We start from the raw sequence: 12637 nt of genomic DNA, 5'->3' as shown, positions 1-12637 counted from the left end.
GAAAGGAATTAAACCTCACAGCTTTATAGCACTGTAAGGAAGCTTCTCTGCAGATGCTCAACCTGCAAGAAAAAGCTCTCAAATTCCCTCAGTTAATAATGCTTTTCTGTTTACAAGAAAAAGGACCATTGAATAATGTCATGATAAATGAAAAGAAAAAAAGAAACAAAACAGGCAAGATGGTCACAACTAGAAGGCTATTTTAGTCATCGTCTGCTCAGTGTGTTGATGTGCTGGGCAATAATAAAGATGACAAGAAGTGGAGAGATAAGTCAGGAGTGCCTGAATGACAATGCCATGAGACTAGCCTGCATTGAGAAGCTAGGGGTGGGAGTAGTGGAGTGGTGGCAGTAGAAAAGAAGACAGAGAGAGGAGACTGCAAATCTGTAGGACTGGAATGCATTTGCAAGTAACTTTCTTTTTAATCCAGTGACCTTTCTTTTGGATATGTTTGTGTGTTTGCGCAAACTCACACACATGCACGTGTGTGTGTGTGTGTGTCTGTGTGTGTGTGTGTGTGTGTGTGTGTGTGTGTGTGTGTGTGTATGACAGCAGTTTCATCTAAATGTGCAAGTATTATTCCATTGTGGGTCTCACCTGAGTTTTCTAGAAGATTAGTGGCAAATAAATACTGATGTATTAGAAGAGAAAGACCAGTCTTTGAGATGCTGAATTTGCTATATAGAGCATGTGCTTACATTGAGAATGTCCCTCAGTGATGCTAGCCTAGCATTTGAAGAAACTGCAAAAGTTCTAGCTGAGTGTTGTTCATGTTTAAAGGGTGAATTGCATTAACATTTTCTTGTGTAGTGATTGTGTTTTATGGTGTTTTATGGTGTTTTATGGTGTTTTATGCCATAATCTAAACTAGAATATGCCAAACATGCAAACTCAAACAATAAAAACAGAATATGCTAGAAAAGACATGACAATACTTTGTTCAATGCTAGTTCCATACGTATATTAGGAATACTTGTTTATCTTTGGTTCTATATTATTATTTAAGGAAAGAAGAAATGGAGCAAAATTGTTTTTTATTTGGCAATATTTCAGAAACCATGGAATCAAAATGTAAGAGGAAAATAATAAACTATCGAAGATGTAATGCTATTGAAGAACAGAATAAAGAATAATATAGACTGAGCTTTATTGCAAATATATCTTGATATAATCTATATCTATAATGTTTATGAATTCTGGTTTGTTTATACTTATTATTTTGTAGACATAGCATAACTTCCTTGGCTTTTTTGGAATCTTTGTTTTTAGCTTTCAAGCTGGCATTTCATCAAACAATCTGTGAATGACATTATATTTGAATAGATTTCTTTTGGGGAAATTAAACTGAATATGTTTAAAGGTACTAATAGTTAAGTAACATTTAGCTGAATTAGTTTTTTAAATTACTAATATTTTAATCCTAATGAAGAGAGAGAGGGAGAGAGAGAGGAAGAGAGAGAGGGCGAGAGAGAGAGAGAGAGGGCGAGAGAGAGAGAGAGAGGGAGAGAGATAGAGAGAGAGAGACAGACAGACAGATGGACAGAGAGAGAGAGAGAGATTTAGCAAGAGATTTAGAGAGATATTTAGAGAGCAAGAGAGAGAAAGAGACAGATTTATATATATATATATATATATATATATATATATATATATAGAGAGAGAGAGAGAGAGAGAGAGAGAGAGAGAGAGAGAGAAGAGTAAGAAGGAGAGAAAGAGAAGGGAGAGAGAAAAAGCGAGAGGAGAGAGAAAGAGAGGAGAGAAAGAGAAAGAGAGGGAGAAAGTAAGATAGGTTGAGTTTATGGTGCCATCATTTATTGGAAAATATATGATAAAGAAATCTTCTTTTGTATCATATCTGCTATATCTGCTTTTAGTTGTTCTTAGTTTTTGGAAAAAAACGAAAAATTAATTGAACACGATACTGATTTGAAAGCAAAATTTTGACTAGAAACTTTAGCAAAAAAGATGTCACTGCCAATTACTAGTAGTCACAAACAATTGCTCCAAGTGGCAAGAATACTGTATAATTGACAAATGATTCATTAACCAGTAGTGTTGGCCTAAAATCATCTCACAGGGAAAACCTGCAATAAACATATGAGTAATTTGATTAAGCTCCATAACATAGGCAAGGGGATAAGCTCAAGTGAACCATTACATGTTCCATCAGCAATAGATGACAAAAACACAAACACAAAATACACTGGCACTCCATCGCTTAAGATGACGAAGGTTCCAGTTGATCCGATCAACAGAACAGCTTGCTAGTGGGATTAACATGTAAGTGGCTGAGCACTTTTCAGACTTGCGTACCTCTTCACATACTTCTCAGGGAGGTTCAATGTGATGCAGAGTGTGACAAGGCTGGCCCCTTGAAATACAGGTGCTACTCATTTTTGCCAGCTGAGTGGATAGGAGCAATGTGAAATAAAGAGTCTTGCTCAAGAACACAACGTGCCGCTGGGAATCGAACTCATGACCGTACAATTGTGAGCTGAATACTCTAACCAATAAGCTATGCTCCTTCACACACAAAAAAATATAAAATATAAAAAACTCAAAATAAAAAATATAGTGAAACAGTTAATACAATGCTGATGAGTAATTTTCTAGAACCTGTATATGATTTGTGATGTCGAGTTCTATTCTTACATATATTTATATTTTTTCAAGAACTTATAATATTCTAGCAACTTTACCAATAATATTCTGTGAAAATGAAGGTATGGGTGTTAAGAACGCATGGTTCACTAGAAGTTTGGTTTGCAAGGATTATTTCTGGGTTTAATCCTACTGAAAAGCTTCTGTCATAGACTTGAGTTGACTAATACTTTGTGATAGGAATTTGGTAGACAGACACTGTGCAGAAGCTTACTGTACATGCACACACACTGTACATGCACACACACTGTACATGCACACGCTCTCTCTCTCTCTCTCTCTCTCTCTCACACACACACACACACACATACACACACACACACACACATACACACACACACACACACACACACATACACATTTGTATATACATTGATATATAGAGTGTGTATGTATCTGTATATAGGCATGTAGTCTAATATATATATATATATATATATATATTAGTTTATGTATATATTAATATTATCTCAGTTTTAAAAAAACCTTTGACAATGTAAATATGTTAATAGTAACCATAGCGTTTTGCTCCATTTATTGTTATTATTCATATATATATACACACATACATACATACATACATACATACATACATACACACACAAACATGTTTATATATGTGTAGATATATGTATGTGTATGTACGTGTGTCTATAGTTATGTAGTTATATGTATATATATATATATATACCGGAGTAAGCACATGAAATGTGCAACAAGGTGGAAAAAAGAGTACTCAAATACCAGAGGTAGAGTAATATAACAAAAAAACCGTTACTCTGAGTTTCACGTTCCCTTCTAACAAAACTGTCCGATGAACGGGAACGTGAAACTCAGAGTAACGGTTTTTTTGTTATATTTCTGCTGCTTTTAAATAAAGTATATATATATATATATATATATATATATACATATACACATAAATGCACACTTGCGAGTATGTGTGTGTGTGTGTGTGTGTGAAAGTAAATGCACATATGTATTTTGACTGTAAATAGTGTAAGAAAATGCAAAAAAAATCCTTTGGAAATCTATAATTAACAATGTGATATGAGATAATCTGCAGAAAATAAGTTAAACCTAAAATTAACAAGACTAACCTCGTTATAAGGCACCTTAGAGAGAAGCAAGACTTGAATAATGTTTAGCTTTTTTTTCTTGTATTTGTATATTTACTTCTCTTCACAACATTTTTATGCCAGTATATTATGTGAATTGCATCAATATATCTCCATTAATATTTGATATTTATGTGTTGAATAAATGTCAATATAATGTGATTTAATTTCGGTTTGGTTCAACCTATATTGCAGTTACTCCTCGAATGCCTATTGATCCACCTGAGTTAATAGATGATGGCTCTGATGTTGCATGGTTAGTGTGGAAACCAGCTTCAGTGCCAACAACTACAGAAATTGCTATGACAAAGCCAATTAGTTACAGCATAGAAATGAAAAGGCCTCCTTCTTCAGAATGGGTCACCATTATTTCCAATTTGCTTACTACAAAGAATCAAGTTGCTCAGCTCCTGCCAGACCAGAATTATTCTTTTCGAGTACGATGTCATAATGAATTTGGAGCAGGAGATGCTTCATTACCTGTTAATTTACACAGGGCAGCAACGAATGGTAAGTCAGCTGTTGAAATTTCGTTACTTAAATGTTTGCGAAATTCAAACACACATATGTTCATGCACGCATGCACGTGCGTGTGAGTGCACGAACACACACACACACACACACACACACACACACACACACACACACACACACACACACACATGTTAGTAATGAACTGCAGCAATGAATTCTCAGTAAACGGTAAGTGAATAAGCAATGTTTCTTAATGCAAAGCCAGCTTCCTGGAACCCATAGTTCAATGCTGAAAGAAATCAGCATTTATTCAACTAGAACTGAAATCACAAAAGATCGTCAGCCATTTAAGGGTTCCAAAACAATTACAGGGATTCAATTAAAATACGTATATGTATCATCATCATCATCATCGTTTAACATCCGCTTTCCATGCTAGCATGGGTTGGATGATTTAACCAAGGACTGGTGAACCGGATGGCTGCATCAGGTTCCAATCTGATCTGGCAAAGTTTCTACAGCTGGATGTTCCCTTCCTAATGCCAACCACTCCGAGAGTGCAGTGGATGCTTTTACGTGCCACTGGCACGAGGGCCAGTTACGCAGTACTGGCAATGGCCACACTCAAAATGGTGTTTTTTACATGCCACCTGTACAGGAGCTAGTCCAGCGGCACTGGCAACGACCTCGCTCGAATGATTTTCTAATGTGCCACTGGCACAAGTGCCAGTAAGGCGACACTGGTAATGATCACGCTCAAATGGTGCTATTTACGAGCCACTAGCACGAAAGCCAGACAACTGATCACGCTCGGACAGTGCTGTTAGTGCTCCACTGGCACAGGTGCCAATATAAAATCAAAATTAGTAACAAGATGTCAAGTATTAGTGCAATATGACCATTTCAAGTGGCTCTATTTAAATTGAACAATGCAAGCATTACATCAATTTAAGTACAGTATTATCTTCAGTTGCAAGAAATATGGATTTTCAACAAACAAGATATATTAATATAATTTTTCTTAAATATTTTATCAGAGTTAGAGGATGAAAGAATTTCATGTTGCCACAATTGCAGCAAGAATAATCTAACAGACGAACAACTACAGTTTTGGAGTGACATGGAACACAATGGAGGTCATAGGATTGAAATTCATTTCTAATTTTTTTATCTACCTTCTTATCATCTATTATATATATATATATATATATATATATATATATATATATATATATATATATATATATATATATATATATATATATGAGTGAGTAGACAAACAGAAGAAGGGCACTCAACACATTTATTGGGAGTTGCATGTATAGATCAAACAGTTTGATTCAAATTCCTTTAGTACTTAAGTTTCAAGGATGATACTAGTCTTCAGCTATTAGAATTCCAGCTGCTGAAGACTAGGATCATGCTTGAAACTTGAGGTACTAAAGGAATTTGAATCAAACTGTTTGATCAATACATACATACATACATACATACATACATACATACATACATACATACATACATACATAGATGAACAGATATACTATATATTCATATTTTTGTCCTTTGAATGGCTGAATAACTTTGCTACAGAGTTGGCATTACTAGAATTACTCATTAGCTGGTTCAGGGAAATATATACATATGAATGGATATGCATATATATTTATATATCCTTATATATATATTGTATAAATACAAGGTTAGAGGTTATATTTTATGGCACTCTACATAAATATACATATCCACACCCATACATGAATATCTATAAGTCTGACTACTTACCCTTATATTTGTACATGAGCTGGCTCAAAATGATCAAACCCTGAGAGGATCAAAGTTCTTATCAACAGTGGTTTTATAGTTATTAAAATGAGAACTCAGTTCAATACATTAACAGATATATAGTAATATTTATTTCAGGCAGCTGGAGAAGCAGAAATTGTGTTTTCATTTCTGGAGTCTATCAGCTGTATTTTTCAGCAAGACATGTTTGAAGAAATAACAGTTTTTGAAAAATAGCAGTTTTTTGCATTAGCAGTTCATGAAAGCCAGGGTCTCCAAGAGAAATTTTCCAAGGTGAAACATAACTGTCTTTGGGGCCCCAAAAGATTGTCTTCTCAAGATTCGAATAATTCCTCATTTTTTGTTTGTTTTAAAACCCTGAGAGGATCAAAGTTCTTATCAACAGTGGTTTTATAGTTATTAAAATGAGAACTCAGTTCAATACATTAACAGATATATAGTAATATTTATTCCCCTCAGATATTCACAAGTCCTACTTGGCCTCTGGTCTTTAAACCAATAATTGCCTAAAACTCTCTAAGATGTGATAAAGGTATATACATGACTGCTAAAAAATGCCTCATCTTGTATTTCAGATTCAAATTTAAAGATTTTTCTGCATATAAAACATTTTCTTTTTGAGGAATAGGTTAGCTGCAGCTGTGTGAAGCTTCTATTGTTTCTGGTATCAAACAATTTCCTGAAGTAAAGAAACTTGTATTCCATAAAATGGTGAAGTTTATGTCAGGTTAGGGTGAGTGATGAAGCAAGACTGAAAAACAAGACATTTTGCATTTTATTCAGAAATACCATGAATATCTGAGGATTTGTGATGCTTAGAAAGAAGATTATAAAAACATTGATACATTGATGAGAAGTATCTATGCTGTGTTTTTTTTTAAACCTACTATTAGAAGTTGCATATTCAAAAAAATTGCAGTGGTTATTGAAAAGAAGTCATTTACTGAAATCATATGGCTTTCTGGACACTTTGCATTGTTAACAACAGTAAAAGAGTAAAACACTAAAGCCCTGTTCACATACCTTGAAGAAGATAGGTCAACTAAAACCTGGTTAAATTGGTAAGCATCTCATATAAAGTAGCTTTATGTGTTTTAAGTAATGTCATCAAAGAATTGGCTACACTGTGCAAAATTTGGCAAAAGAGTGACTTGTCAGTGGTTTATTTACTTTATTCTGCTTGAAATAAAATAAATAAAATAAAAAAAACGGTATCTGGGAGAAAATATTTCATTGAGTGACAAACTTAATACTTTGCTAAGCTGACAATATGAAGAAAAGGTAACAGAAGAGATAAGCTTGTTGTTGATTTTTATAAATGATTTTTCCATTCCTTTAGAAGAAAGATTTACAGAAGTTGAATTGTAAGCGTGGTCAGCTTTTTATTTCTCTCTAATCACAGATTGTAACTTCACATTTTGCAGTGAACAAGTATATATACCTTATATATAGAAAAATTGTTTTCTAGCTGAAAATATTGCGATAAACGGTTAAATAATTTCAAAACTTGAAAGTTTTCCATGCAAGAACTACTTAAATCTAAATTGATTTCAAACTTTGCTCCTATGTACATAAAAATGAACCATTTTGTGGGCTTGCAAAGTTGATGAACATATAGAGAATCTTTCATACATTTAGTACAGCTTGGCAAACTGTGTGGTTTTAATCTGAAAAAACAACTCAGAAGCGAGCTGAGAAACTGTTTAGGTCAATGTTCTTTGGATATGTTAATGAGAATCAGGAGTTATTTGGATGAGAATTCAATTAATCTTGACAGTGTTTACAAAAAATGGGTAAATATCAAAGAAAGAAGAGAGAAAAATTAATTGAGTGAATTAAATATGTTATTTTGTGAAGTTTTGTCTGATATATTTTGCAAACCTTCGTAAACTGTGCTATATGTAAAAATTTACACATTAAATATCTAGATAGCTTGGCAACTAGCTTTGTAATTGAAAATGTTTTGATTTAATTATCTCTAGCAAATTTAATAATATATATGAATTTATGAATGTTATTGTTATTAATTTATTGTGACATTGTACAATGTAACAATGATACTCATTGATTTCTTTATTTAATAGATCAAAAAATTAAAAAGAGTAATTCATTGTATAGAATATAATCTCAAGTAAATGCTTTGAATAATAGAATGCAATCATACTTGGATCATATTGCAATAGGAACAAAGCCACCTCATAATAGCCTCACTCAATAATAAACCTCTTATTCATGCATAAAAAGTTTTTAAAGGAAGCATATAAAAATATTTTAACGAATTTTATCAAACAAAAACTTTTGGAACTTATGAGATCTTTGTCTTAGTAAATGTTTATAAATTTTCAATAAGCTTTCTTTCGATAAAGTTCCTTAATATCTATAAACCTAGAATACTTTTGATGAAATTATTTTAGTAGAATGCTTACAAATATTTTTAATATACTTCCTTTGAAGTAAATTTATGTGCAAATATGAGGCTTTTGTTGATGTTGGTGATGGATCTTCTGAGAATCTGATTCCTGCCAACATAGTAATTTTATTGACCATGATACATAGGCTATGTTAAAATTATTTTAAAACATATGTATTCAATGCATAAATAAGTATTCAATGTATACAAATTAATCACAGGAAAAAAAAAATTGCACAAGATTTTTCACACATTAAGTATAAAACTTTGTGTCTTTTAATTAGACTACATAATTGGTTCTGGAGGAGTGATAATGATAGTGTAATAAACTATGAGCTATGTTTACAGAGCTGTTACTTCTGTTGACAACAGGGAACCTTTATTCATTCTCAGCCTGCTAGAAATATCACCCTACCATCTTAAAATAGGACATACTGTATGCTGTGATCCTAAATACATTCTATCTAAAAAAACAAAAAAAAGCAGGAAGTTTACTTGATCAGAGCTGATAAGCGCCTAAACAGCAACAACGACAACAGGAAGCCTCTTAGCAGTTGTTTAATTTGCTAGAAATAGCAGCCTGGTCTTTTTCCCACCACATCTTCCTGTTGTAAAAAAAAAAAAAGGTCATAGGACAACATGGTCCTTGATATATTAAAAAGATGGGCACCAGTCACAGTGAAATCACTTCTGTCATAGGTCTACTAGATCAATAGCTAACCAACAACAACAATTACAATTCTCCTTTTGGCGCATTTCTGTTCTCACAGTTACTCTTTTTTTTAACTCTTATGCTACCTTTTCAAAACTTCATAAAACATGCACACAACCTCTTATGCTGACATATTACAGTTGCTTACTGACAACTGTGATGTGTCAATATATCATTTCACACCTACACCAACCATCTAAAAAACTGTTCTTCAAAGCAAATAAATTAACAGTAGCAGTAACAAGGAATAAGAAACAAAACTAACTATCGCAATAGAGAACATAGTATACATGTTCCCCACTTAGTGATGGCCTAACCCTTTTCTCATCCAGTGAACAAGAGGATATCTCTAAGTGATAAACTATTGTAGTATAAATAACAGCCAAATCTTCCTCAGCACATCTTACTGTCTTAAACATGAAGGACACATTGGTTAATGTCCACCTAAATATATTAAATGTGAAACTAAGATGAGATAGTCATGCCTGCAAAATTTATTGATCAGCAGAACCATAGTTGGTCAAGGGCTAACACAAAAAAAAAAAAATCATGTAGGTTGATTAGTAGTTTGATATTTCATTGATCTGATTTCATGAAAATCACAGGTGACATTGATAGAGTTTGAATTGATTAGTGTTTTTCCAAGATCAATCAAGTATATTGGTGCTGTATCTCAGGAAGAAATGCAATATGAAATTGTATGCTAAAGTTAAATTATGACAAGAGCTTCAACTTAATATTCTATGTTTCAGAATAATAATAGCTATAACTCAATATCATTTGGGACTAAAAGATTGAGGAAGCTTGCCTTATAGTTACGATATAGTTATTCTGATTCAATGCTAATTTCTTACATCTTAAGTCAAATATATTGCATTTTTGTTTTTTGTGGTTCAGTCAGATGAGAAAGGGTTTTTGTCATGCCCTTATACCAAGGCTGCAAGGCTGGTTTTGAAAACAAGTGGCCAAAAATGGTGACCTGGTGTAAATGTTAGTAGTAAAAGAATGAATTGTGCTACAAGTAAGCAAAGACAAGACAGAGGTGTTACGTTAGGAGATGAATTAACCCTTTAGCATTCATATTCCTCATCAAATGTTACTCTTATTACTTACATTGTTTTGAATTAATCATGTATTATCTTGAAGCTTCAAGATTTCAATGATATGACTGTATATCTTTAGAATAACATTGTAGGGTAGGTGTGTGTGAAACCAGATCTGGTGAGTCTGGACATAAAACAGATAGAATATTTAGGCTGAATATGGTGTGTTTAAATTCCAAAGGGTCAAGACTACCAATTTAACAGGCATAAGCACATACTTGGTATTTATTTTTAATTGATCCTGCAAAGGATTAGAAGTGAAGTGTACTTGGACTTGAGTTCAAATAGTTGAAACAATGAAACTTAATACAGAAATGATTTCTGTTAGATATTTCATTATTTTTGCTTTATCCCTGAATTTCATTTTGATCCAGTATTATTAAGTTCAAATGTGACATCTTTTCTTACACGTTCTTTGTAGGGCTCTCTGAGGATTATGATCATCCAGAGACTAATGATAATGGTGAAGAAGAGATAGATTGGATAAATTTTGATGGTGAAAAAGGTAATGAAAAAAATTTTCCTTATCTTATTTTTCAATCAACAAGTATAATATAAATAATTTGATGTTACTTATATTAAAATCTTTCAAATGAATTTCAAGGGTTAAAAGATTAAAAAGTGATATTGATATGTGCATTTATTTTCCAGGTAGAATTTTTCTTCAAAATGACATTGTTTTAACAAAATATTACTCTGGCGTCAAGTAGTTTTCTTCTACTACTGAATAGTGAAACATTTATAGACAATTATTTAAAAAGTCTGCTTATGAGAAGTGTCTGTCAACTTCAGTGACAAACTTTGCTTCATTATTATGGCGAGCTGGCAGAAACGTTAGCACTCTAGGTGAAATATTTAGCGGTATTTTGTCTGTCTTTACATTCTGAGTTCAAATTCTGTCTTTCATCCTGGGGTCAATCTGATCGATTGACTAGAGTAGAAAAGATCATTATTCTATTACTCTTATTTCGATATCCATGACATATATAACAATGAATATCTTTGCTTTGAACTGTAAACCTTATATGTAATGAACTAGGAGTCTAACTGCTCTCTCTTTTGGTAGTAAGATCCCTAAAAATGATAGCCCCTTTCCTTTTCTCTACCCCTATTTTCAGTTCACATCCCATCCAGCTCAGAATATTTTGTTATGCAGATGATCACTTAATTTTTTAATGATATATTTTTTAATGTCTGTAGCTATTGATTAGGTTATCTGTTCTGCAAGCTTAACTTGATGTAACTTTGGCCAGTAAGGAGGCCTTTATGTTGTTACTCCGCCTGTTAGAAATAGCAGCCAAATCTCAAAACATATTCACTTGTAATGGGTCAGTGGTTAGAGTATTAGGCTGAACATCATGAGGTTGTGAATTCGAATCCTGGACCTGGCTGTGTGTTATATTCTTGAGCAAGATATTTTATTTCTCATTGCTCCAGTCTGCTCAGCTGCAGAAATGAGGTGCGATGTCATTGGTGCCAAGCTGTATCAGCCTTTCCCTTGGATAACATCAGTGGCATGTAGAGGGGAGGCTGGAATTCATGGGTAACTGCTGGTCTTCTATAAACAACCTTGCTTGGATTTGTGCCTCTGAGGTGAACTTTCTAGGTGCAATCCTATGGACATCCATGACTGAAGGGGGTCTTTACCCTTTTATACACATGCACACATGCACACACACACACACACACACACACACACACACACACACACACACACACACACACATATGTAATGTGTCAAATAAAAGATGGAATGTCAAGGTTGAAGCATCATTTACTTGTTTTAGTCTCGTCTTGTTCTTATTACTTGATCAGGTCACAGCAGGGTTAAGCAACAGCAAAAACTGTATACAATTCAGGCTGGTTACATACCAGTAACATTTTCTTGAAATAGAAAGCTTTTAAGGATTTTAGGAAAATGGGAATTCAGATGCTCATGCTTTTTTCTGATAGATTCAGCAGGTAAAATTGAAATAGCAACAATTGGTATTAGAACAGTCACTACCTCATTGTAACCAAAAAGTTTTTGATAACAGTTAAGTGGATTAACTGTTGGGTGGTTGATACAAGCAAGAGAATCTAATCATAAAAACACTAACTCTAACAATATATGTATGTGTACTTCTATTTCTTTCTCTGAGAATGCACAGTTGTAACAAATATTGGCAGCAAAAAGTTTGAAAGAATTCCAATTCAGATTTTTTTTTCCCTAGTGAAATAACTCTTAACTAATTCTTGTTAAGTTTTCTCTTCCTTTAACTTTAGTGTACTATGAATATTGTATACAATTCTCATGTGAGAGGAAGTATTCTTAGCATATAATAAGCTTACTAACTCTATGTGTATATTCTAC

General features: G+C 33.2%; 1 protein-coding gene across 8 annotated transcripts in view; it reads left to right on the top strand.

Annotated features, from left to right (window-relative positions):
* The window catches only part of LOC106873108 (protein Obscurin), a 159782-nt gene that overhangs the window by 68106 nt on the left and 79039 nt on the right, over positions 1 to 12637 (top strand). For all 8 annotated transcript variants that reach the window (XR_016243698.1, XR_001409839.3, XR_008265146.2 and 5 more), the window contains exons 4-5: positions 3975 to 4289; positions 10706 to 10789. Coding sequence is in view for 3 of the 8 variants with exons in the window: in XM_014920336.3 (XP_014775822.1) it covers positions 3975 to 4289; positions 10706 to 10789 (399 nt within the window). In the remaining 5 variants the exon portion in view is untranslated. The remainder of the gene's footprint in view (positions 1 to 3974; positions 4290 to 10705; positions 10790 to 12637) is intronic.

The sequence above is a fragment of the Octopus bimaculoides genome, chromosome 1, assembly GCF_046866305.1.
Source record: "Octopus bimaculoides isolate indiv1 chromosome 1, ASM4686630v1, whole genome shotgun sequence".
NCBI lineage: Eukaryota > Metazoa > Mollusca > Cephalopoda > Octopoda > Octopodidae > Octopus > Octopus bimaculoides.
The sequence above is the reverse complement of the archived record's forward strand: the minus strand, read 5'-3'. Positions and strand labels throughout refer to the sequence as shown.